The sequence below is a fragment of the Bidens hawaiensis genome, unplaced genomic scaffold (assembly GCF_021521415.1).
Source record: "Bidens hawaiensis isolate Kalapana, Puna unplaced genomic scaffold, B.hawaiensis_p1.1 tig00085872_1, whole genome shotgun sequence".
NCBI classification, from domain to species: domain Eukaryota; kingdom Viridiplantae; phylum Streptophyta; class Magnoliopsida; order Asterales; family Asteraceae; genus Bidens; species Bidens hawaiensis.
The window spans coordinates 1-27,910 of record NW_027504178.1 but is presented as its reverse complement, the minus strand read 5'-3'; the positions used below and the strand labels follow the sequence as shown (position 1 = coordinate 27,910).

Sequence of the window (27,910 nt, the reverse complement as noted above, 5' to 3'; positions counted from 1 at the left end):
GCAAGCTAATCCGGTTAACCAAATTTCAAACCAAGTGGCGCGCGGACGAGCTTTTAATATAACCGCGCACCAAGCGCAAGCGAATAATGACGTGGTTAATGGTACATTTTTACTTAACGGACAATATGCATCTATACTTTTTGATACTGGCGCCGATAGGAGTTTTATTTCTCGCGCATTTGAATAAAAACTTGCGCGACCGCGAATAAACTTAAACGGAAACTTTACAGTTGAAATGGCTAACGGTGAAACAATTATAATAAACTCCGTGATCAAAGATTGCACGCTTAACCTTAATGAACACGATTTTCTAATCAACCTCATTCCCATGCCTCTTGGAAGTTTTGATGTTATTATTGGTATGGACTGGCTCTCGCAAAATCGCGCCGAAGTAATCTGCGCCAAGAAATTGATTCGCATTCCTCGGGAAAATGGTCAAGATCTTCATATCTACGGCGAGAAACCATCTAACGGTCTTAAACTTATGTCATGCACTGAAGCCCGAAGACTTTTACGAAAGAAATGTGTCGCGTTCTTAGTTCATGTGGTCAAACCCGATGAAGGAAAGAAGAAACTTCATGAAATCCCCATCGTGCGTGACTTTCCTGAAGTCTTTCCCGAAGATCTTTCTGGTTTACCTCCCGCTCGGGAAGTCGAGTTTCGTGTTGATCTTGTTCCTGGTGCATCCCCCGTAGCCAAATCTCCTTATCGACTTGCACCCGCTGAAATGCAAGAATTAGCAAGTCAACTTCAAGAGTTGACCGATAAAGGATTCATTCGCCCTAGCTCTTCGCCGTGGGGTGCTCCGGTTTTGTTCGTTAAAAAGAAAGACGGTTCGTTTCGCATGTGTATCGATTACCGCGAGCTGAACAAGCTCACCATTAAGAACCGGTACCCCTTACCGCGTATTGACGACCTCTTTGACCAACTCCAAGGTGCCTCTTGTTTCTCCAAAATCGATCTCCGTTCTGGCTATCACCAGTTGCGTATCCGCGAAGAAGATATTCCCAAAACTGCCTTTCGAACCCGCTACGGTCATTTTGAATTCTTGGTCATGCCCTTCGGTTTAACCAACGCACCCGCTGTCTTCATGGATCTAATGAACCGGGTGTGTAGGCCCTTTTTGGACCAATTCGTGATCGTGTTTATCGATGACGTTCTGGTATATTCCAAAACCAAGGCCGAGCATGAACAACATCTTCTGTTGGTGTTGCAAAAGCTTCGGACCGAACAACTCTATGCCAAACTCTCCAAGTGTGAGTTTTGGTCTGACGAAGTACAGTTTCTTGGTCATGTTGTAAACAAGATGGGTATTCATGTCGACCCATCCAAAATTGAAGCAATCAAGCACTGGATTACACCGACCACTCCTACCGAAATCCGTTCCTTTTTGGGCTTAGCTGGTTACTACCGGCGATTCATTTCGAACTTCTCAAAAATCGCCTTGCCTTTAACAGCATTAACGCACAAAGGCAAACCGTATATTTGGGGCTCGAAGCAAGAAGAAGCCTTTCAAACGCTCAAGCGAAAGTTGTGCGAAGCTCCTGTTCTAACGTTACCAGAGGGTACTGACGACCTTGTCGTTTATTGTGATGCCTCCAACCAAGGTCTCGGTTGTGTACTTATGCAACGAGGCAAGGTTATCGCTTACGCGTCAAGGCAACTCAAAATTCATGAAAAGAATTATACGACTCACGACCTCGAACTTGGCGCAGTTGTATTTGCCTTAAAAATCTGGAGACACTACCTCTATGGTACTAAGTGCATCATTTACACCGACCATAAAAGCCTTCAGCACATTTTTGATCAAAAGGAACTTAACATGAGACAACGCCGATGGAACGAACTCATCAGCGATTACGATTGTGAGATCCGATATCACCCTGGAAAGGCTAATGTGGTAGCCGATGCGCTCAGCCGCAAACCCAGTCAACTCAACTGTATTTTGCCGCGCACAGCAGCTTCACTTCGCGCCGATCCAAAGCAATATTGAATCGCGCATTCGCGACGCGCAACGCGCATCGATCAGCAAAGGCAACCTACGCGCCGAGTTAGCGTGTGGTGCGGAAGCGCATCTAGTCCCTAACCTGAATGGAACTCTCTGTTATCTCAATCGCATCTGGATTCCCAATGATGAGATTCTTCGCACTGACATACTGAGTGAAGCGCACAAAACTCGGTATTCCATTCATCCTGGCGCTGACAAAATGTACAAAGATTTGCGCCTTACTTATTGGTGGCCCGGTATGAAAAAGGATATTGCTGTGTTCGTAGCTAAATGCCTAACTTGTTCTAAGGTAAAAGCTGATCATCAACGCCCATCTGGTTTGCTCGAACAACCAGAAATTCCTGCGTGGAAATGGGAAAGTATAGCAATGGACTTTATCACCAAGTTACCCTCGACCGCAAGCAAACATGATAGCATTTGGGTAATAGTGGATCGATTGACCAAGTCTGCCCACTTTCTGCCCATTCGTGAAACCTACCGTGTTGAACAACTTGCGCATCTATATGTCAAAGAAATTGTCTGCCGTCATGGTACCCCCTTGAGCATAATATCCGATCGCGATGGCCGTTTTATATCTCGCTTTTGGAAATCTCTCCAATCTGCATTAGGAACTCGTTTGGACATGAGTACTGCATATCATCCTCAGACTGACGGACAGTCTGAGCGAACCATCCAAACCCTTGAGGATATGCTTCGATCTTGTGTTCTTGATTTTGGAGGTAATTGGGATTCACACCTACCTCTGATCGAGTTCTCTTATAATAACAGCTATCATTCCAGCATCGGTATGGCCCCATTTGAAGCACTTTACGGTCGAAAGTGCCGCTCACCGATTTGTTGGAACGAAGTGGGTGAAGTTCAAATCACAGGACCCGAACTAGTTCAAGAGACAACCGATAAAATCGCCAAGATCCGTGATCATCTGCTGACTGCCAGAAGCCGACAGAAGAGTTACGCATATCGTAGGCGGAAGCCTCTCGAATTTCTAGTTGGTGATCTTGTTCTCCTCAAAGTGTCGCCCTGGAAGGGTGTTGTCCGCTTTGGGAAGAAAGGTAAGCTTGCACCTCGTTATGTTGGTCCGTTCAAGATTCTTGCGAGAGTGGGAAAGGTTGCCTACAAACTGGACCTGCCGCCCGCGCTTAGCAATGTGCATCCAACGTTCCATGTATCCAATCTCAAGAAATGTTTAGCTGACGAGAACCTCCACATACCACTTGATGAAGTTCAAGTTGATGAGTCTATGCATTTCGTTGAGAAGCCTGTTGAGATTATGGATCGCGAGGTGAAGCAAACCAAGCGCAGTCGCATCCCTATTGTCAAAGTTCGCTGGGAGTCCAAGCGCGGAGCCGAGTTCACTTGGGAAAGGGAAGATCAAATGAAGATCAAATACCCGCACCTTTTTCCTGCGCATCCTACTTCGAGATAAATTTCGGGACGAAAATTCTTAAAGTAGGGAAGACTGTGACAACTGCCCAAATCCGACCCGACCCAGGTACCCGTTTTCGAATCCGATTTTAAGATTTAAAATTTGATTATAATCTTTATAAATTTATCTAATATATATATATATATATATATATATTACTAATAATAATAATAATTCCCTTCCGCCGTCCCGCCCCTTTTTCTCTTAACTCTTTGCATGTCCTTTGGTTCTTCCCGCCTAAGGATGTCTGCGCAGCTCCACGCGCCAGACTCCTTACAAGGAAGCCTGCGTGAAGACCAGCTGTTCCTGCGATACGCGAGGCGAACTGTTCCCCGCGGCGCGCAAAGGATTGTAGTTCTTCCCGCGGCGCGCTAAGGATTGTAGTTCTTCCCGCGGCGCGCTAAGGATTGTAGTCCTTCCCGCGGCGCGCTAAGGATTGTAGTTCTTCCCGCGGCGCGCTAAGGATTGTTCTGTCTGCCATCGCCCTCAGCGCACTCAAGCCTTCTCGCGCTTAACACTTAAGTCTTTTCTCCAGTTTAAGCCAGCCTGTATGCTTTTGAAATATCTTATCTTCTGTGCTATACCTGCCAAGGTATGGGCACAGTAGGCCAGATCTGACATCTGTCCGAAAAGTCACTTTCGGCGCAGCTTGCTTACCAACCCTCTTGGTTGTTAGAAAAAGTAACTGGCCTAATCTTTTAAAATCTTCTTTTCCATGTCTTGTACAGTACTTTGACTGACCCCTCCCATGCTATGAACAGTAACCTGTCAGCCTTCCCCATCCCCTGCAGCTGCCACCATATCTCTTGCTTTTGATATCTTTTGCTTTGATTTGATAAGATCTTTTTCCCCAATTCAAGGGATGTGTTCCCTAGGGTTTTCCTATAAATAAAACTAATTTCTTGGATAATTAAACACTTAAACACTCCCCAAAATCTTTCTCCCTTACTCTCAGCCGAAGATCCTCAGCGACGCCTCCACTCCCCTCTTTGCAATCCGTCTTCTCTTCTTTTCTGCCCAGAAATCTCGGTAAATATATAATATATAATTCTTTTTTTTATATAATTTGTTTAAGGGACTTGCATATATTCAAGACATAAAAACCAATCGTTAAACCAATAACCTCTTATTTATAGGTTAACTTTCGCTTGTTTAAAAGTTGGTTCTTGCGTTATCTTTCAACGCACCTTTTACAAGTGAGTAATCTCGTACCTAATCCCCTTTTATTTTTAACGTTTTGGGATGTTCATGTGTTCGTACAACTTGAGTCTTAAACTTGTTTATGAAATTATGTGCGCAAAACCCATGTGTTATGGACGTTTACTAGTGTTGTATATTTGTATGTGTTGATCATTAACCGCTTTGATCGGCCTATTCCGAAGTTTTCATGGATCCATTAGATAAACACGGGAGACCTATTGTTACGATTTTCTTGGTTCGTTTGCACATACACGATTGATTATTTGTTTTTGCTCGATTTGGAGCACGCTATGAACTATGAGCTATGATCTATTTAGGCTTGATCACAATCTGTTTACACACTATGTTGAACACCAGTTATACACATGTTGCGCGCAGTGCTTTGTTATTATCTATTTATATCTATTAAACTTGATTTCTCACCGACACGCAAGTGTTGACGTTTTATTTTAACACATGTTCAGGTTTGCTGTAGCTGCTTTTGGAAACTCGAGGACACGTAGGATGTTTTCTTTTACTTTGGACCTAGTTTAAAATATAACAAGACTAATTTATGTATTTGAATATTATGAGTTATGATATGTGATTTCTGTTACTTTATGGTGTGTTATGCGCATGCGCAATGAAATGTATTTTATCAAATATTGACACCCAAATAGTGTCACGATTAATGAAACAATTCGTAGCGCCTCGATGTATAATCCGCCATCGGTCGGGGTGTTACATTTAGTACCATACCCCTACAAAATGTACAAGTACGATATAGTTTAACTAGAGGTGTTAAGTTTACCACATGACATGTCCATACCATACATTTATTTTTTGACAATGCAGGAAATATATGTTGTGCACTTGGTCGTTTTGTCCTCATTCTACAGACTTCATCTTTAACATCTACTAGGCGCGCTTGAGACAATACAAAGGAGGCAGAGGCTACAATCAGTTTGGCTCGTGACTTGGGAATGAATTTCAAGGGCATGAAAGATCTTATTTGGAAGTCTATAGAAGAAGAAGAAGAAGAAGGGTTTAAAATTAAAACCCTTCGTTAATCTTGTGTACTTATGGTTTTTTAATAGTTTTTTTTATTGTTTTATTTCTGCTGTTTGATTTGTGTCGAAGCACGTAATGAATCTTACCTGATCCATGACGATGTTTCCACGGATTTTCGAGATGAACGAACCACGTCTTGATCTTCTTCCTCTGCGGCTGCGCCTGTGACCTGCAATGTTGAGACCTGCAATGGTTTCGGGGGTGTGGAGGTGACTGCTAAGATATCCTGAGGATTTCTTGTTCACAGACACAAAAAGGTGGTGGTGGCTCTTATTGAGCATGACCCCTAATAAGGAGGTGGAGACCTCCTTATATAGAGAGTCTCATGGCCACCATCATGGTACCCCAATGGGCCTAGCCCAATTAGGGTTACCTCCACAAAACCCCCTCAGCCCAATAACATTGTATTAGTCCATGTAATAAAATAAGCCAAACATAATAGATTTAGGGTCGTAGAACCGGGTTTTAGTACCATACCCCTACAAGCCCCCCAAGTCCAGTGTTGCTCCTGGGCGCGCAAGCGTCTAGGTGGAGCGCTGGACTTTATAAGGTGTGAGGCGGTTTTTTCCCTTTTCTTTGGCCTTGTCTTTATTGTCTGAGTTTTGGGAGGTTTTCCCCATGATGGTGACAAGCTGTAAAAATAATGAAGCCTGCGCGTGAGGCGGCTTACGAGCTATAATAATAGAGCCTGCGCGAGTTGCGGCTTACGAGCTGTAATAATAATAAAGCTTGCGAGCTATGAGAATAATAATGCCTGCGCGCGAGAGGCGACTTACGAGCTAAGAATAATAAAGCCTGCGCGCGAGAGGCGTCTTACGAGCTGAGAATGATATAGCCTGCGCGTGAGGCGCCTTACGAGCTATGAGAATAGTAAAGCCTGCGCGCGAGAGGCGTCTTATGAGCTTTGAGAATAATAATTAAGCTGGCGCGCGGGGCGACTTACGAGCTGAAAATAATAAAGCCTGCGCGCGAGGGGCGTCTTACGAGCTGTAGCATAATAAAGCCTGCGCGTGAGGCGTCTTACGAGCTAAGAATAATAAAGCCTGCGCGCGAGAGGCGTCTTACGAGCTGAGAATGATATAGCCTGCGCGTGAGGCGCCTTACGAGCTATGAGAATAGTAAAGCCTGCGCGCGAGAGGCGTCTTATGAGCTTTGAGAATAATAATTAAGCTGGCGCGCGAGGCGTCTTATGAGCTGTGTGAATAATAAAGCCTGCGCGTGAGGCGTCTTACGAGCTGTGTGAATAATAAAAGCCTGCGCGTGAGGCGACTTACGGGCTGTAAGAATAATAACAGCTTGCGCGCGAGGCGTCTTATGAGCTGTGTGAATAATAAAGCCTGCGCGTGAGGCGACTTACGGGCTGTAAGAATAATAACAGCTTGCGCGCGAGGCGTCTTATGAGCTGTGTGAATAATAAAGCCTGCGCGTGAGGCGTCTTACGAGCTATAATAATAACAGCTTGCGCGCGAGGCGTCTTATGAGCTGTGTGAATAATAAAAGCCTGCGCGTAAGGCGACTTACGGGCTGTAAGAATAATAACAGCTTGCGCGCGAGGCGTCTTATGAGCTGTGTGAATAATAAAGCCTGCGCATGAGGCGACTTACGGGCTGTAAGAATAATAACAGCTTGCGCGCGAGGCGTCTTATAAGCTGTGTGAATAATAAAGCCTGCGCGTGAGGCGACTTACGGGCTGTAAGAATAATAACAGCTTGCGCGCGAGGCGTCTTACGAGCTGAGAATGATATAGCCTGCGCGTGAGGCGCCTTACGAGCTATGAGAATAGTAAAGCCTGCGCGCGAGAGGCGTCTTATGAGCTTTGAGAATAATAATTAAGCTGGCGCGCGAGGCGTCTTATGAGCTGTGTGAATAATAAAGCCTGCGCGTGAGGCGTCTTACGAGCTATAATAATAACAGCTTGCGCGCGAGGCGTCTTATGAGCTGTAAGAATAATAACAGCTTGCGCGCGAGGCGTCTTATGGGCTGTAAGAATAATAACAGCTTGCGCGTGAGGCGACTTACGGGCTGTAAGAATAATAACAGCTTGCGCGCGAGGCGTCTTATGAGCTGTAATAATAGTGGAGCTTGCGCGTGAGGCGGCTTACGAGCTACTTTATGTCACGCGCCACGTGCAGATGTTGCATGCGCGTGCGCGTAGACTTTGGCTTTGTGTTATGCGCCACGCGCAGATGTTACGTGCGCGTGCGTGTAGACTGTGACATGTGTGAGCATGTGATGCGTAAGCATGTGTAATATGCGTGAGCATATGTGATGCGTGAGCATATGGTATGAGGATTCCCAACCCTTAAGTTTGGCGCGTAGCCATATGGGATATTATGAGGATTCCCAACCTTGAAGTTTGGCGCGTAGCCATATGGGATATTATGAGGATTCCCAACCTTGAAGTTTGGCGCGTAGCCATATGGGATATTAGGAGGATTCCCAACCTTGAAGTTTGGCGCGTAGCCATATGGGATATTAGGAGGATTCCCAACCTTGGCGCGTAGCCATATGGGATATTAGGAGGATTCCCAACCTTGAAGTTTGGCGCGTAGCCATATGGGATATTATGAGGATTCCCAACCTTGAAGTTTGGCGCGTAGCCATATGGGATATTAGGAGGATTCCCAACCTTGAAGTTTGGCGCGTAGCCATATGGGATATTAGGAGGATTCCCAACCTTGAAGTTTGGCGCGTAGCCATATGGGATATTAGGAGGATTCCCAACCTTGGCGCGTAGCCATATGGGATATTAGGAGGATTCCCAACCTTGAAGTTTGGCGCGTAGCCATATGGGATATTATGAGGATTCCCAACCTTGAAGTTTGGCGCGTAGCCATATGGGATATTAGGAGGATTCCCAACCTTGAAGTTTGGCGCGTAGCCATATGGGATATTAGGAGGATTCCCAACCTTGAGGTTTGGCGCGTAGCCATATGGGATATTAGGAGGATTCCCAACCTTGAAGTTTGGCGCGTAGCCTGATGCGCGCATGCACGGCGATGGAGTGGTGACTCGTGAGTGCGCGTGCATGGCGGAGGTCTCTTGCGCAAAACCCAGATGGTGTTTCCGCGGCGGCACATGCACGGCTGTGGAGTGAGAATCCGCGGGCGCGCGTACATGGCGGCGGAAGTCTGGTAATTTCTGGATCTGCAATTTTAGAGTCAGATCTGCAACTTTAGACCTAAAATCCAGGTCTGTAATCTAGACCTAGATCTGTAAATCAGATCTGGACAGATCTGAAGCCCGGAGCAGATTTAAAACCATCACAGATCCGGAGACCTGATCATTCGAATCAGGCCGTTTCTTCTTGCCCAGATCTGGAAGCCTCTTTTTAGATCTATGGATCTTTTTGAGCTTTAATAGAACAAGCTTTGAAGCCTTTTTCTGTAAACTTCCAGATCTGTGTTTTTCTTGGGAGAGATCTGACAGCCGAGATGAAGATCGAAGGGCAGTTCGTTGCCGTCCCACGGATGGCGCCAATGTCGAAGCACGAAATGAATCTTACCTGATCCATGACGATGTTTCCACGGATTTTCGAGATGAACGAACCACGTCTTGATCTTCTTCCTCTGCGGCTGCGCCTGTGACCTGCAATGTTGAGACCTGCAATGGTTTCGGGGGTGTGGAGGTGACTGCTAAGATATCCTGAGGATTTCTTGTTCACAGACACAAAAAGGTGGTGGTGGCTCTTATTGAGCATGACCCCTAATAAGGAGGTGGAGACCTCCTTATATAGAGAGTCTCATGGCCACCATCATGGTACCCCAATGGGCCTAGCCTAATTAGGGTTACCTCCACAAAACCCCCTCAGCCCAATAACATTGTATTAGTCCATGTAATAAAATAAGCCAAACATAATAGATTTAGGGTCGTAGAACCGGGTTTTAGTACCATACCCCTACAATTTGGTTGACTGTTTGTTTTGGGGTTTTTGTTAGTTTCCCGCTAGTTCTTTTTATGAAATTTGCCGTTAAAAGTTCTTTTAATGAAATTTGCCGTTAAAAAAAACACAGCTACTACTTCATCAAATTATTATATGTATTAAAATCAACTTTCAAAGTTCGGTTTTCGCCACCAAAGTTTCACCTCTTAACTTTTTAGCCCAAAACTAAAACATTTTTACTTTTTGGGCTCTCAACTTTGGTAATAAAACTTTTATTCTTTCAACTTTTGTTATATCACTTTTAGCTTAAAATTTTTGTCACAAAACTTTATCCTTTAAACTTTGTCCATAAAGAATTTACATTTTTATACGTTTAGAAACTTTTAAAATTTCAAGTTTGACCACAAAAATCTTACGCGTTTAAATATTTAGAAACTTTTAAACTTTCAACTATGGCTACAAGCGTTTTAGGTTTTTACTATGAAACTTTAGACTTTCAACTTTAGCCACAAAACTTTACCGTCGTGAATCGAATCAATACCAATCGACTTCCTGCCCGTATATGTCGCTATGTACGTGCGGTGTCTTTTGAACATGTAATGCGTTTAACTTGGTTCGCCGCAACGCATGGGTAGAACTACTTGTTTATTTTAAATAGTCCCAATTGCTTTTATAACATATCATAATGATAGCGTTTTCAAAATAAATACTCTAAAGACGATGATGATTATAAGAGCATCACAAATGGGGCTCACGAGCATCCCCTCTCCTTTACAATGACATTGTCCGCTCCTACCCGCACAAATAGAGCTCACGACTATCCCCTCTCTCGATCGTCACACAAGCGTGCACCCCTTATCTCTTCTCCACATAAGACGAACACACCCATTAAAAATTTCCTAATACGTAGTGTATCGTATACTAAAATATTAAAAAATAAAATCACAATGTGCATCGAATGTGGTATCATTTTATGTCCTGACCTTATCAATTAGGCACATGCACATGGGTTGTTTCCTACTATTAGGATGTTAAACGTGAGGCATGTCCTTAGTATCTAACATAAATCATATGTCGATGGTTGTTTTGTACTACATTCACCTGATTTTAATCCAAAAACATATTTCAATTCTTAATTTAATCACAAAACAATTTAGTTGGTGGTATGTTGATTCTTCATACTTTTTAACATTTTGTCATTTTCCTTTCCATCAGGATTTAAAAAGTTATTAGTATAAGTCAGGGACCCATCCACGTTACTAATCAACATGACCAAAATCGCTATAAAGATGACAAGCCGCACACTGACACAAGTCCTGTTTTGGTATTCTCACTGAGACATTATCACAAACACTTTCACGACAGCCCATCAAGTGTTCTTGCGACCGATCAGTTATCACAAACCACCATGGCTAGATCTCAACAACGATACAGAGGAGTTCGTCAGCGGCATTGGGGATCTTGGGTCTCCGAAATTCGCCACCCTCTCTTGTAAATTTCTAATCTTTTACGTCACTTGTTTAAAACACACCAGCTGTTCGAAAGGGGTGTGCATGGGTCGGTGCGAGTTCGGGTTTGTCAGTTTTTGAAAACCACTTGGTTTCGGTTTTTGGGTTTGGTTTCAGCTCTTTCAGTTTTGTCATTTGGGCTTAAAAATTTTGGGTGAAAAAACAAAAGTTGACAAAAAATAATGAATTTGGACCTAAACTTTATTGTTAGACTATAATTAATTGATAATATATATTTGTGCTAAAAGTATTTGAGTTAAACTTTATATTGAACTTTGTAACATTACTCAAATTTCAAAATAAAAAATAAAATCCTATAAATTCGGTTCGGTTTGGCTTTTTCGGTTATATTAACATGCAAAACCGAAACTGAACCAAAAGTTGGTTTTATGAAAACATAGAACCCAACCGTCAGTTTTTGTTTCACTTAGGTTATTTTGGATTGGTTTTTTCATTTCATGCGCACTTGTTCCGTGATAAATTACTGGCTTTCGCTAAAATTGTGACACCAAGTTTTCTGGGTGTTTAGCATTTTTATTAATAGTCTTATCTTCTAACAATTGTTCTATGTATGATAATGTGAGCAGGAAAACAAGAATATGGTTAGGCACATTTGAGACAGCAGAGGATGCAGCACTGGCGTACGATGAAGCTGCTCGACTAATGTGCTGGACAAGGGCGCGAACAAATTTTGCTTACGACGCAGAAGTGTCGCGGCTGGCTTCTTCAAAGCTACTGTCCGCAACTTTGAGAGCTAAATTACATAAATGCCACATAGCATCTCTTGAATTATCAAAGAAAACAGTGGTGAGTAACAAAGACGATAAACAAAACCGACAGCAGTCTCCCTGTTCAGACAAAATAGAGCATTGCAAGTCTCCTGAAGATGAATATGTAGAAGAAATGATTGAGGAGCTGCTTGATTATGGGACATTTGAGTTCTGTTCTGTTTGAAACCGTTAATGAGATTTTAAATTATATATTTTATACAAATTATTTATCTTACATATGTAGTTATGTAAGTTGATTAATACATATACTAGTGTAAAATGAAACCTCATCAAATAAACGTTTCGAGTAAAAAGGTTCAACATGAGCCCAAACATCGTGCCAATAACGGAGTAATCACTCATAAACGACAGATACGTCACTCAATGTAGCAACTTAAACACATTATTGCGAGTTAGAAACACCTCTTAGAGAAAGTCTCAATGATACTTGTGTGATTAAACTTATTACGAATCTAGAAAGTTGGACATGTCGAAACAAGAGTTAAACACACTGATGTAATCAATAGCGCATCAAACTTATTAAAAAGTTAAAGTTGGAATGTTGAACGTACCACTTGACATTCTAATACTAGCTGAATGTGTACTACTGTCACATAATAGTAACGAAGTTTTAAAAGTATTCTAATTAGATCACTTATATATAATAGTTACATGATGTTAATCTTTATCATTCATAACGTCCCGTTACTATTTAAAATAACTAATAAGCTTTTTTTTAATAACTTTATGTTAATTTACTTGATAGTACACATTGTAATACCTTTTATTGAATTTATATTTTAAGGGGAAAGTTAACATACAAACTAAAAAAAACGTGTTAACCGTGCGAATCAAGTAGTGTAGTTATACGTACAAGTAGTGTAATTATGCAATTACATCGTAGCATAATTACACTATGATGTAAATACAATACACTATTTATACAATATGTTACATATATAATTACACTATTTAATTCTCACAGTTAAACGTTAATTTAATTTTTATTTGATAAAACCTCATATTTAAAACCAAGTTATATATTAGTATTTAAAAACTAAAACAAAAAATCTTAAAAACCCCAGTAGGTAGTCTAATATTTGGTTAAAGGCCTATGCTTTGAGTGAGAGTGAACCGGCAAAAAAGTGCGTACATTGTCTAAACTAAAATGCAAAATTACCTATGTTTTTAGCGTTGGTATTTGTAAATATGATATTTCCAATTGTTTTTTTTTCCTAGATTCGTCATGTTGTTTAGCAAGTCGTTATGACTTGCGACCACTAGATTCGTGATAATCGTCCTTGACTAGGTTGTGTTCTACATATCTAATTATCTACCCATTATGCACCGATTTATTTATTCAAGAGTAGTAAATCGTCATTTTCGTCCTTGTGGTTTGGCAAATAATGCGAATTTAGTCCAAAAGGTTTATTTTTTGCATATGGACCCTCCACGTTTCCTAATTACATCCAAATCACTAACTCCGTTAAATTGAATCATTAACTCAGGGGTAGATATGTGTTTTCACTATTTCTTTATTACAAGAGTACAGTGCCAAAATCGTCCTTGAAGTTTGGTCGTATTTGCTAATTTCGTCCAAAAATATTTTTTTTCGCAATTAGACCCTCGATGTTTCCCAACTGTTGCCAATTTCGTCCAATTTGTTAACTCGGTCTAAATTTAACGTTAACTCAACGGTATTACTTTCTTTTTACATATTTGTTTACATTGTTACTATTATTACACTGAGCTAAACCCTTATATGACTAAAAATAAAGAAGAATAAGCAAACGGATAATATATTGGATTCAAACATAGGAATCGTGAAATGTTATATATGTTAGGATGAGCAAAATCGTACCCGGTACCAATTTGGTACCGTCGGGTACCAAGGTTTTGAGTTTTCGGGATTGGTACGGTACCGGTATTTCCCGAATTTTACCTCAAATACCGGTACCGAACATTTGCAATTTTCGGGATCAGGATTTTCGGTACCGGTACGGTACCGAGCTCATCCCTAATATATGTCATCAAACAAACACATAATAACTATAATGTAAACAAACATGTAAAAGGACAGTAACACTCATAAGTTAACGTTGAATTTAGACCGAGTTAACAATTTGGACGAAATTGGCAACAGTTGGGAAAAATCGAGGGTCCACTTGTAAAAAAAATATTTTTGGACGAAATTCGCAAATATGACCAAACCTCAGGGACTATTTTGGCACTTTACTCATATAATAAAGAAATAGTGAAAAGACATGTCTATCCCTGACTTAACGATTAAATTTAACGATGTTAGTGATTTGGATGTAATTGGCAAGAATTGAGAAATGTGGAGGGTGCATATGCAAAAAATAAACTTTTTGGACTAAATTCCCATTATTTGTCAAACCAAAAGGACGAAAATGACACTTTACTCTTTATTCAATCTAACATGTTTAATAAAATAGATATGATATAATCTAATCTTACAATACTAATAAAAGAAAATGTTAAAGCTTAGGTGTTAAGCTTACATTTCTCATAATTTCTAATCTCTCATCTCATTCATTCTAGATATTTATGGGTTATGGGTCATAATCATTTTGTCAAGCGAATTATAACATAGTGTCATTTTCATACCTGAAGTTTGACCAACTGCGTAACTTTAGCACATTTTTTAAATTTCTTGCAAATCCACACCCAACGTTTCCAAAACCCATGCTATTTTAGTAATTTTACCCGTTTGTTTTTCCCTTAAGTATACATTAAATTAATTCATAAGTATTTTGAGAATTACAATTGAAATAACGAACCTTATTATTTTTATCGTTTGATAAATCTCGTGTAATACACGGGTTCAAAAGCTAGTTAAGTATATAAAAACCTTTATTTTGTTTCATACCTAAATTATGCCGTAGCCCATGAGTCGTGTTAGTGTGTTACACATACAAATAAATTAAGAACCGCTAGGAAGTTTCCATAAAGTTTCAAGTTGGTGCACATGCTATGTTACGTTTGTCGTATTTTCATATTCAGTCAACACCAATACATGTGAGCAGAATACTGCCCATCATTTGCACGTGCATGTTAAAGTATCTCCACATTTGTGTTATGACAAGTTTTCTGGGCATTGTCTTTGTTCACAAAATGTTAAAACCTAAAAATAGAGAAATTGTTGGAAAATTGAAAGTTGTCAGGCAACTCAACTTATAGGGTTAGAGAATTCTCAATCTCCTCGTCTCTATAATTACAGTAAAAAAACTATATTTCTCTTTATTGATTAATTAAATAATATTATTTTATACTTTAATCATTACAATTTTCTCTTTCCATCCTATAATTTACATAAAATCACTAAAATTTACAAAAAAATCACTATCTTTTCTCTCTCCACCCTATAATTTACACTCACAACCACTCAAAACCTTACCCTATAATTTACAAACTTCCCTCACAAAAATTTAAGGGATAGGATGAGAATGCTCTTAAGCATTAAGTAAATTGTGTGTGTGTGTTTAAAATCAAAATCTGTTTGGAAGGAGAAATTGTTGAAATAACCGTATTAAACAATTAAACTACTTATATGACAATTTGGCTAGAAAATTGATCTAGACTTGATTCTAAAGCTTTAAACTAAAAGCATCGTGACAAGTGACAAATTTCTCACACTAATAGCTTAAAGTTCTGGAATCATATAAGTGTTTCTTTCAAAGGTTAAAAGACTAAATTTTAAATGATTTTAGTGATTTTTCATGTATAAGTGTTTCTTTGCATGCTATCTATTGTCGTTGTCTTTCCATATATGATGTGTTATCTATTAGTATTATTCTTTCTTACATTGTCTCTGTTATTGGTAGTTTACTACGGTTATATTGTTAGTACTTTTCATATGGGCATCGTTTTGGTTGTTTATATTCATATATACTAGATACATGCACTCTAAGTAACTGATATATTTTTCATGTCCACATACCATGTGTGCAGTTGGGGGTCTCCCTGAAAGTAGCATCTTTATCTGCTGGCTATAGGCATGGTCTGCTTACATATCCCACCCTCCCTCCCCGTACCCTACTAATATTTTTCTACATGTGAAATTATACTGGGTATGATGATTGTTGTAGTAGTGATTTTTCATGTATAATATTCTATTTGCTTGGTTAAACTTCCCGGACACTCGAATTTATAATTTTATCTTGTATGATTGCTTTGTAAGTTGATTAAGGATATGTGAGGAATGGATACATATCGTGATGCTAAATATAAAGATATACAAAATTACAAATATACCATTTTGATGCATTAACTTTTGTTATATATAGTAATGGTGTAATATAAACATAAGTTTAAAATCATGCACGTAAACTAGAAAAGACTTAGAAGTTGAGAATAACACGACCCACCTTTGATTAATCGAACACGTGGTTTGACCGAAAAGAGTCGAAGTACGATTAACTAGTAGAGAAAAATACGGTCACGAATATAGAAAGTACTGAAGGTTCGATAGTATGCATGGTAAAAGTATTGGCACATGCGTAAATATAGTGTCCTAAAGTGTTGGGTCTTCTCTTGATTAACATCCACAAGTTTAAAAAAGTAACTAAACAAGTATGTATAAATAATATATACATTCATGTAAATTGTGATGGTAAAATAATATTACTTAAGTTCATCTCCTATTAGTTAATAATTCCACCTCTGTACCATATTATAGTTTTTATTTACTATCTCTTCCTTCCTGCACAAAAGCTTTCACAAACTCAACAATGGCGGAGAGTGAGGGCATCACATGGGATGATATCATGAAGGAGACTGTAGATCTTGTATGACATTTATACAATTTTTTTTAATAAATTTATTATTGAGCATTAATAAAGAAAATGTTGATTTTGTTTGATTTAATTACAGGAACATATGCCAATGGATGAGTTATTTGATCAATTGAAATGCACAAAAGAGGGTTTGACAAGTGAAGAAGGCAAAAGAAGGCTAGGAATATTTGGTCCAAATAAATTAGAGGAAAAAAAGGTCATTTCACTTTTATTTATTTTTTTAATTTATATTTTAATAATTTTGCTTTCATTTCATGATGCCTATCTCATGCAGGAAAGCAAATTTCTAAAGTTCTTAGGGTTTATGTGGAATCCTCTTTCATGGGTCATGGAAGTCGCTGCTATTATGGCCATTGTCTTGGCTAACGGAGGGGTCTCTCTCTTTCTCTCTATTTCTTTTAAACACGCGTAAACCAATTGCCACAATGCGGTCAAAATGTCCATGCTTGGCTCATAAACGACTTGTGTGATTACAATGACCCTTATAGTTATACAGACACATATATACCTTGCCCAAAATGCACGTGCCACGTCCAGGATACTTCATACTAAAACCACTTAGCATATGAAGTGACCTCTACATTAATTTCTAATTTTTTATATATTATGATGAGTTGATGGTGAAATAAATATTGCAGGGAAAGCCACCAGATTGGCAAGATTTTGTTGGAATAACAACATTGTTATTAATCAACTCAACCATAAGTTTCATAGAAGAAAACAATGCAGGAAATGCTGCAGCAGCATTAATGGCAGGTTTAGCTCCAAAAACAAAGCTTTTAAGGGATGGAAAATGGGCTGAAGCAGAAGCCGAGTTTCTTGTACCAGGAGATATTATTAGCATTAAGCTTGGTTATATTGTACCCGCTGATGCACGTCTTCTAGAAGGGGACCCGCTCAAGATTGACCAGGCTGCGTTGACCGGTGAGTCATTACCAGTAACTAAGAAACCTGGTAATAGTGTTTTTTCGGGTTCAACATGTAAACAAGGTGAGATTGAAGCTGTTGTGATCGCTACTGGGGTCCATACTTTCTTTGGTAAGGCGGCTCACTTAGTCGATAGCACAAATCAAATCGGCCACTTCCAAAAGGTACTTATATGACGGTAGCATGTGCGGGCCCAATAAGTTTTGTAACTGGTCAAAATGGGTTGGGTGGGGTAGGTTTAACCTGAAACAGTTTTTCACAAAAAGAAAAGAAAATAATAATTCTTTTAGAATAATTCATTAGTACATAAAATATGATTTAAAAATATGTTTTTCCACATTTTAAACTTTCGACCAAAAAAAAAAAATTTAGGCGATTCCATGATTTAAACTTACACTAGGACTTTCGACATGTTTGGCCAGAAATGTTTACTCGTTAAACATCAAATATGATTGCCAAACATTTTATAGCATTAACTTAATTAACATTATGAAAGAATGATTTTGGAGGTTTAATGCATTAAAAATACATATTTGGACTTGTTTGACCCAAAACATTTTTTATTAAAAAAATATTAAATAATAGATAACTAGTGCATCAAATATGGGTGATTTTTGACCTATTTGACCCACTTAACCTATTTGATAGGTTTCATTTTAAGACATTTCTTTATTTTACTGGATTGACTCGTTAGAAATAAAAGATAACCCGAACCAGTCTGTTGATAAGTAAACGCCAAATTTACGCTTGTGATGACATCGGGGTTTGTTTGTTAGGTGTTAACAGCGATTGGTAATTTTTGTATTTGCTCGATTGCGGTTGGGCTGATAATAGAAATAGTGGTGATGTACCCGATTCAGAAAAGGAGCTACAGAAACGGAATCGATAACTTATTGGTTTTGCTCATAGGCGGCATCCCGATTGCAATGCCAACCGTGTTGTCGGTTACAATGGCTATTGGGTCCCACAAGTTATCACAGCAAGGAGCAATCACTAAAAGGATGACAGCCATTGAAGAAATGGCCGGGATGGATGTTTTGTGTAGTGACAAGACTGGCACTCTCACACTTAATAAGCTCACAGTTGATAAAAGTCTTATTGAGGTAAAAGTCAAAAGTCAAAGTCAAAATTTAAAACAAGAAAGATCACGTGATGACCTTTTTTTATGGTGCGTAGGTCTTTGTAAAGGATATGGATAAAGATACAGTTATTTTAATGGGAGCAAGGGCTTCAAGAGTGGAGAATCAGGATGCAATTGATGCTTGCTGATCCTAAGGAGGTAATGAACAATGATATATGAAAAATATAGTAAATTATGCTTTCGGTCGTGAGGTTTGACATGTTTAACTCTTTCAGTCCAAAATGAATCTTTTGTCGTATCATGGTCTCAGATTACTTTCTGTAACCATTTCAGTCCCTAGTGTTAACGCCGTCTAAAAAGTTTGTTGAATCATCACCTAGGGGCATTTTAGTCTTTTTTTTCTCTCACCATTTTATTAATTTAGGCAAGAGCGGGGATCAGTGTGGTACACTTTCTACCGTTTAATCCTGTGGATAAACGAACGGCGATAACATATATAGATCAAAGTGGAAATTGGCATCGAGTGAGCAAAGGTGCACCTGAGCAGGTTAATAATTATTTATTTGTTGTTTGTTTGTTTTTTCTTTTGTTTGGTTAGATACTAATATAATTGCTTGAAATCTATCAGATTGTGGAGCTGTGTAACCTAAAAGATGATGCTAGCAAAAGGGTTTTCAACATCATTGATAAATTTGCTGAGCGCGGTCTTCGTTCTCTTGCTGTCTGTCAACAGGCAAGTTTCTTTAATCTCAAACGGGTTGAAACTTGAAAGTCAACCCAACCCATTGACCTGTGACCGATCTAAGAAAGTGATTTTTGGTGGTTGTATGCAGACGGTACCTGAAAAAACGAAAGAGAGTCCTGGCGGGCCTTGGGTGTTTGTTGGTCTCCTAACGCTGTTTGACCCGCCAAGGCACGACAGTGCTGAAACAATTAGACGGGCCCTACACCTTGGTGTTAATGTGAAGATGATCACGGGTGATCAACTAGCCATTGGTAAAGAAACGGGCCGAAGGCTCGGAATGGGGACAAATATGTACCCCTCTTCATCCCTATTGGGACAACACAAAGATGCATCTATTGCTAATATTCCTATTGAGGAGCTAATCGAAAAGGCTGACGGGTTTGCTGGTGTTTTTCCTGGTAAGTACACGAATTTAAGAGTAAGTTTCGCTTTTAGTTCCTGCGGTTTGCTCCAAATTGTCAGTTAGAACATCGTTTTTTTTTGCCTGAGGGCTGAGGCACGTTGCCACATAATGGGTTGCATTTTGTTGCCACTTGAATCCAACTTCATCCGTTTTTTTCTGTTAAGTTGAGGGGTATTTTAGTCTTTTTAATTGAGGTACAAGTTATTAGCGCATGTACAATCTTCCAATGCATACATTAAATTTAAATATTTTTTTTTCTTTAAAAAAAAGGTATGCCCCGCTACAAAATTATATATGTATTTACTATATTTCTTCATTAATAACTTGTACCTCAGTTAAAAAAAAACTAAAACCCCTCAACTTAACTGAAAAATGGAAAGCCTGGCTGGACTCAAGTGATAACAAAATGCAAAGCCAGTGTGCCTCAGGCATATAAAAATGATGTAGCTGCCAATTTGGGGCAAATCACAGAGACTAGAAGCAAAACTTACTCCAAATTAAATATTAATAACACTTTAAATGATTTAGAACTAAAATTGTAGAAGGGGTTGAGAAATGCAGAGCACAAGTATGAAATTGTGAAGAAGTTACAAGAACGAAAACATATATGTGGAATGACGGGAGACGGTGTAAACGATGCGCCGGCACTAAAACGAGCAGACATTGGTATCGCGGTTGCCGACGCAACCGATGCGGCCCGAGGTGCATCCGACATAGTTCTGACCGAGCCTGGGCTAAGCGTGATTGTGAGTGCAGTACTTACTAGCCGAGCCATTTTTCAGAGGATGAAAAACTACACCATCTATGCTGTCTCCATCACCATTCGTGTGGTTCTAGGTTTCATGCTCCTCGCGCTGATCTGGAAGTTTGACTTCTCGCCTTTCATGGTTCTGATTATTGCTATTCTTAATGATGGAACTATCATGACCATTTCAAAGGATAAAGTCAAACCTTCACCGATGCCCGATTCATGGAAACTGAGGGAAATATTTCTTACTGGGATTGTTTTTGGGACTTACTTAGCTGTCATGACAGTTATTTTCTTCTGGCTAGCAAAAGACTCTGACTTCTTTACAGTAAGATAACTGTAAAAAAATTTACTTCACTAAGATGATAGTTTAATGGTGATAATAATATTGTATTGTGGGAATTGGTTACAGGATAAATTTGGTGTAAGATCGATTAGACACAACGACTATGAGCTTACAGCAGCTTTGTACCTCCAGGTCAGCATTGTGAGTCAAGCACTTATTTTTGTCACTAGGTCAAGAAGTTGGTCATACGTTGAGCGACCTGGTTTACTGCTTCTGACAGCCTTTTTGATAGCACAGCTGGTGAGTATTACTTACGTATCCTAAAGTTTTATGCTATAATGTTGTTTTGCATTCTAAATCTGTAATATTACTGTTTGATGAAGATTGCTACATTAATCGCGGTCTATGCAAAATGGGATTTCGCAAGAATTCATGGAATTGGTTGGGGATGGGCCGGTGTGATTTGGATTTATAGTATAATATTCTATATCCCTCTAGATATTTTCAAGTTCTGCATACGGTATGCATTGGCGGGCCGGGCTTGGAACAATCATCTCCAAAACAAGGTAGAATACATATTTTACTTAGGTTCTAACTTCTAAGAATGGTAAACTCGTAGTTGACTGAATGGTTTTTCTTTCTTCTGATCTTATGAGAAACTAGACCGCTTTTACTACCAAAAAGGACTATGGACGGGGTGAAAGGAAGGCCCAATGGGCCATGGAACAACGAACAGTCCACGGGCTCCAACCACCAGAGCAGGCTGAATATTTTAATGATAAGAGTAGCTACAGGGAGTTGTCTGAGCTGGCAGAACAAGCCAAGAAGCGGGCTGAAGTGGCTAGGTAATAACTAATAAACTCAATTTCACAAAAATTAATTCATCATTATTTGTATTCTTATTATATTTCTTCTATAACCTTGTTATAGATTGAGGGAGCTACATACAATAAAGGGGCATGTTGAATCAGTAGTGAAGCTTAAGGGTCTTGATATTGATACGATTCAACAGCACTATACTGTATAAGATTATTAAAATACTAAGGTGGAATTAGTTTAGTTCGCCTAAGTAAAGATTTTGGCAAAGAGAATAAGATTTAGGTACATTGTTATTCATGAAGGTTCACTTTGCAGCTTTAGTTTCATCCAATATAATTTATGGATGAGATGTTGGAATAAGTCAAGAAGACGAGATCGATTACACAGGATCCGCAGTTGGCGAAATAAGATTTAGAAAGCCATTGCTTTGTATTTTGATTTTATATTCATGTTACCATCATTGTATGTAATCTCAGTTCTACCTGTAGAAATGTACCTTACTGTTCATATTGTAACTATGTGCAAGTTCTTCAAGTGCTTATGTTTGTTTCAGGCTGCCACAATTTCAAAAATGACTGAATTGGGCAGAAGTCTAAATGTCTAATGTGTGGAAGATGAAGTGATACTACTTAAATTATACTGAAGATAACCTTTAATGGTTTTCACAGAAATGCAATAACATGCACGTTACAACACAGCCCTAGATAAATACGATTTGAAATCACCTTAGGCTAAATTATAAGTAATCACCTTGATTTCTTGGACCGCTTAGCCTTTTTGGGATAACTTAAATGCTCAAGGTACCACAAGATTCCCTCAGCAGCTGAATCTGCTGCACTTTTCTTGCTGAACTGAGGTTTGCCAATGCACTCAACCACTAACTTTGAATTTGAGCCTTCTTTCATCTCAATACTGACTTTGTTAGTGAACCTGTTTCAAGTATACAATCTAATGAGAAACTTATCCAAGATTTAGCGGACTTTTATATGGATCAGCTTGATAGGGGGGAACATGGCAGGAAGAGCATAAACTTAAAAAATCCATAACTCGGGCTACGAGTAGAATTACGGGGCCCATGAGCAGTCAATGGAAAGGTCTTGGCGAGCCAGATCGTGCGTGTGGCCTAAAATCTATAATTTAAGCCTCCGATTCCACCACAGGAGAATTTCTCCTCAAGTTTTGCAACAATAAAACATTTCCATAATTAGCTTTGCGCGTTTTCTAGCCGTGCTTAGTAATTGAAGTTATTAATTAACATATTAATTGCAGTTGCCATTTGATGTTTTGTAATTTAAGATTTCTTCTTCTTTAAGAATTACTTCTCTCTGTTATCTTATCGCTTCCACTCCGCATCACAATCTAAGCCTTACGTCGAAAATGTGGTTGCGCTTGTGATTGTGCGCCTTTTAGTGATGCAAATAATCAATATTGAAAGCTGGAATGACGATTACTGAGACGAAATTAGAGTCGATGAAACTTACGATCTGTGATTACTCGGACCTTCTTCATTGCAGCAATCGAATACAGGAGGCTTCCAATGACTTTTCGCACATATCTCGTACAAGCGTGACCTCGCTGTTAATTTCACCGGATCTAATTCAGATACCATATCAGAACCAAACATATTATTATTATTCAGGATAGGATAGTGAGTTGTAAAGCTTAAACCCTAAATTCATAAAACATGCAATAATAAGCAAATAAACGTTCAATTGGCTCAAAATTAGGTAAAAGTGTAGTAAAAACAGGTGACCAGAGGTAGGTAGAGTTGTATACCTGGAGGATTTGAGGAGGAAGAGGATGAGCTAATTGCTTGAGAACTGAGTGACACTGGTGGAGTTGATGCAGAGTCATTACCGGTCATGTTATTATCCTCTTCACTGGCAGGTGGCGGTGGAACCGGTACCAGGCTTATGGTTTCGGGAGTCGGTATAGAGTTGCTACCGGTGATGTTATTGTCATCTTCACCGGCAGGCGACGGAGGAACCGGTTGCAGGTTCATGGTTACGACGGAGGCAACGCCACCAGGCTCCCTTTTTTATCTGGTAGTTTGATTATAGTTGGTTGTGCTTGTACACACGGTGTAAAATCAATATTTTTTTTCAATGTTTTCTCATTTCTATAATTTTATTTATTATAAAAAAAGTTAATAATATACTTATAATTTATAATTTAAGGAATAAAGGGTTTCACGAATAGATGTTATAATCCGGTTTAAAAGTTATGTGAGTTTAGTGAGACTCATGACCCGCTTATTTATTAGACTACAAAATTGTTTCTTAATTATATATAATACTTGTTTAAATCGGATAATAATTTTTTGTATATCCCTATTTTATAGGATTTTCATATCAAATATTTGGTGAGCTTAATTTTTTTTAATGAGATGTTATAACCTGTTTATGGGCTATCTGGGTTTGGTAAAACTTATACCCATAAATTCGGGTCAAATGCATGAAACCACCCTCCATTTACAAATAAAACAATCTAGCGGCTTGAGAGAATACATGAAATAACCAGAGAGCTTTTAAATATTTCGCTTATATATATTTAAGATTGTTTTACTAACTCTTTATGCTTGGCACGATCGTTTCCGTGTTAAATTTGTTTCGTAATTCATGTTGTCTTTTCATCATCTCCAACAACATCCTAATCAAGACTCGTAAACACAAACCAAAGATTCTTTCCATAAACATCATAAATTCTTCGTCAATGAAGCCACAATATATTTGATCGAAGATGATCTTTCAATCAATGAAGCCAAAATCATTGATGAAGCCCCACTCAATTGACAATTGGCGTGTGCACTCATTTAAGTGGTTCTTTACTCTAACTCGATTGCAATAACCTCTTTGATGGATCTTTGTTCATTTAGCTCGACAGTAAACATTTGGGTTGGATAACAAATGAAAATGCACTTGATTAGACTAGTAGCTTTTAAGTATTGGATTGGATTGAGCCAATGTCTAAAATCATTTTTAACAATATTTTTAGAAATATTATAAATATTTAGTATGCTAAGCATTAATGCAATAGTTACATATTTTAATAACACAATCAAACCACTCATGCACAAAGTACAACTACATTTGGCAACAAACATTGGAATCATATGATAACATGAAGCTTTCACCCTATCAATTCAAGAACTAGATTACCGCCAAGTTACATAATAAGGAGGATGAGATGACCCCCCATCGGCATTCTCATCCCCTCTTTAGATTTTGATTCGGTAGCTGTGTCAAAAGTAGGCCCTACAATTGCATGTTAAAACCATATGGCTTGTCTATTGTAGTATCCCCAAAGCATCACAAGAGCCCAAATATATGTAATCAACAGTCTCTATAATTGTTGTGTTTTCTAGCACAAGTATAGCTTGATATTATTTTGAGTTGGTTTAACAATTTTGAGAGTAGACATTCAAAATTCTTAAAATTGTACGTTACATATATAGGGATATTTATTTTGTTTTTTTTGTTATTGAATCTAGTGAAGTGAACCCTTGTGTGCTTCGAAACCTGACTCATTAATTGTTGGGTCTTTTTCTTGTATGAAATCAAATCAGACTAGGTTTAAAGTTATTAATGCTAATTGCAACAGAGAATTGATAACATGCATACAATTATACAAAGTGTAAACGAGTTATTCAGCCCAACAGATAGGTCTAATTGGGGCACGTAAAACTAGGGACATCCCTAGCTCTCATTCAATTCAATCCAATCTGCCCAACTACTTTTTAATTTAACCATGCATTTATGCCCCATATTGGCTTCTTTTCCAATAAGATAACTATGCTAGCATTTCATTAAATTGTTACCCTCCCTTCAAAATATATTAAGTTGTAGCTACAAAATATTAAATATAAATACCCTTTTCTTGTGATCATACTCCAAAACACCCACACCTAGTGAAAGATAATGGTAGTGCAACACCACATTCTAGTGTCAATATGTCTTGCATTGCTCTTCATCACTCCCTCTATTTCCGACCCGACCTCCACCCATCCGCTCGACCACCGCCAATTTAATGTTGATGAAAGAACCGAATCCAGGACTTCGTCTAGGAACCACGGTAGAGCAGTTAGCTGTGGCAATGGACGAAGTACTGGTGGTGGCGGCAGATTAAGAACTGGCAGTGGATCATTAAACTGTGATCCACTATACCAGTATCTTTTTGAGAGATGTGGTAGATGGCCTTTCTCCCGTGGCTCTCCGAATAACCCTTTTACATCTAGGCCACCCGTTCATCGACCACCGCCTATCGTTGCTTCACCTCCACCACTCATCCCGTCCCCCGCCTCCAATAGCTCCACCGCCACCCTCCTTTGGTTCCATCACCTCCTCCGCCATCACCGTCACCACCACCACCGCTTGTTCCTTCACCTCCACCACCGGACCCATCACCGCCACCGGTTATGCTATCTCCACCACCCGACTACATCCTTCCTCCTATGGTACCGGAACTACCACCCGATAACCCCTTTCAATCCCCACCAATGCCCATATAATTTTCGCCGCCAGCTTTCGATATAAATCCTCCACCGCTCGTGCCAATATCATTCTCGCCACCAATGGACGATACCAATCCACCGGACTCATCCATGTTTCCGCCACTTGTGCCTATATTTACACCGCCAGTGGAATCGACAATGCCATTTCCTGGGAGTGGGGAGTCGCCAGAGATAGTATTGCCGCCACCAGCAGACGAAGATCCAATACAAGAAGTGCAACCTTAGTTTTCAATGCCATAAACATTGTCACAGATGTTAAAGTCGATCTCCTCTAGCAGCCTAATGAATTTGAGTGTATTAATTACTTATAGTGTGTAATATATTGTGTGTAACCTTATAACCATATATTCACAAACATCTAATGTCAATTTGGTCAAAGTGATTTTAATGATATTTTATACCTTAATGCAAACAACTAAGTGAAGAGGTAGGTCCCCAGCAGAGCCCAGTTGGACCCGCAAGACTCACCTCAAAGAGGGACGTCTGCGCAGTTGAACCCGCAAGAATCACCTTCAACAGGGACGTCTGCGCAAAGGCTAAACTCGCAACTCACCTTGAAGAGAGATGTCTGCGCAGAAACCAACTGGATCCGCAGGACCCACCATGCTCAGAGACGTGACGTCCTTACGCGCAGTACGCAAGCTGTTCCCGCAGGAAAAGCCTCCCAATGGTCGACGTACTCCGCCTGTTCCCCGCAGCAACGGATACTAGCCATCAGGGAAGGCTACCCGCGCAGCAAGGCTACACGCACAAGGCACTTAACTCTTAAATAATTCAGTAATGTCACCTGAAGAAGGAGTGAGCAAGCCGGGAATACTCCCGCCCAAAGCCGGGAAAACTCCCGCCCAAATGAGCTAGTCCGTACGCTACTGGAGGATCTTTTGTACTGTACCTGACGAGGTATGGACAAAAGATCTGACCAAAGCTGCGACAGCTCACTGACAACAGCACAACGAGCAGCATGCTCTATTACTTAATGTCACTATCAGCCGCTGCCTACTCACCAACCTGTCGTAGCACGTGCATAGCCTACAGTTGGTGGAAAAGGAATAGTACACAGCCGGCCTGGTCACTATCAGCCGCTGCCTACCCACCAACCACCAGCATGGCATGTGCGTAGCCCACAGTTGGCAGAACAGGAATACTATTCAGCCGGCTGTACCTTCTTGGAAACCTACCTTCGGCTATAAATACTCCAACACCTTGGAACGGTATTATCATCTTATCACATCTTATATCTCCATATATGATCTTATCTTCTCTAGCAATCTCTCAATATATACACTTATATTCAAGAGCAATCTAGTCTGATTCTCACGCCGGAGGGTGGTCACAAAGAGGTACCCCCCCTTCTCAGTGACGAGCTCACGGTGTCTGTTTTGCAGGTCATCAGAAGAACCATCTTTGCCGGACCTAACCCCTCGTGGGAAACATCTATTTAACCCCCAGATTATCCGTAATCTGCCTGGGGTCGATTAGTGTTTCTTCATTGGCGCCATCCGTGCATAAAAGCTAGAACTACTTTCAGTTTTTTCAAAACTTCTGGAAAGATGGTTAACGTTACTTCCGGTCACAGGGCCAGCAAGTAACCAAGAAACCCCGGTAACTGAAACCCCAGCTACTGGGGGGAATACCGGCGAGTACACAAATTTTACGAACACTACCCCCGGTTACCCAAGCCGGGGCAAGTGCAATAAATTTTACGAACACTACCCCGGTTACCCGAGCC

The 27,910-nt window shown here is 39.7% G+C and overlaps 2 protein-coding genes and 1 pseudogene across 2 annotated transcripts; 2 read left to right on the top strand and 1 right to left on the bottom strand.

Moving 5' to 3' along the window:
* Positions 1-10,923: 10,923 nt before the first annotated feature.
* LOC143607727 (ethylene-responsive transcription factor ERF003-like) lies at positions 10,924-12,029 on the top strand. Its single transcript, XM_077083071.1, has 2 exons — positions 10,924-11,058; positions 11,663-12,029. The coding sequence occupies exons 1-2, from the start codon at positions 10,976-10,978 to the stop codon at positions 12,027-12,029; spliced, it is 450 nt and encodes a 149-aa protein (XP_076939186.1). The 5' UTR covers positions 10,924-10,975.
* Positions 12,030-16,596: 4,567 nt separating this feature from the next.
* On the top strand, positions 16,597-21,932 carry LOC143607728 (ATPase 9, plasma membrane-type-like; annotated as a pseudogene).
* Positions 21,501-23,697, bottom strand: LOC143607729 (uncharacterized). The gene is made up of 3 exons (XM_077083073.1): positions 23,448-23,697; positions 23,153-23,264; positions 21,501-22,601 (listed from the first exon to the last, which is right to left on the bottom strand). Exons 1-3 carry the CDS (start codon positions 23,671-23,673, stop codon positions 22,418-22,420), a joined length of 522 nt encoding a protein of 173 aa, XP_076939188.1. The 5' UTR covers positions 23,674-23,697; the 3' UTR covers positions 21,501-22,417.
* Positions 23,698-27,910: the final 4,213 nt, after the last annotated feature.

Bases quoted from the DNA above. Each gene is read 5' to 3' on its own strand.
- LOC143607727 (XM_077083071.1), top strand. From the start codon at position 10,976: ATGGCTAGATCTCAACAACGATACAGAGGAGTTCGTCAGCGGCATTGG. The intron at 11,059-11,662 runs GTAAATTTCTAA...TAATGTGAGCAG, and splicing joins GAAATTCGCCACCCTCTCTT to GAAAACAAGAATATGGTTAG.
- LOC143607729 (XM_077083073.1), bottom strand. From the start codon at position 23,673: ATGAACCTGCAACCGGTTCCTCCGTCGCCTGCCGGTGAAGATGACAAT. The intron at 23,265-23,447 runs GTATACAACTCT...TATCTGAATTAG, and splicing joins TTCCTCCTCAAATCCTCCAG to ATCCGGTGAAATTAACAGCG. The intron at 22,602-23,152 runs GTAAGTTTCATC...TACTTGAAACAG, and splicing joins GGTCCGAGTAATCACAGATC to GTTCACTAACAAAGTCAGTA.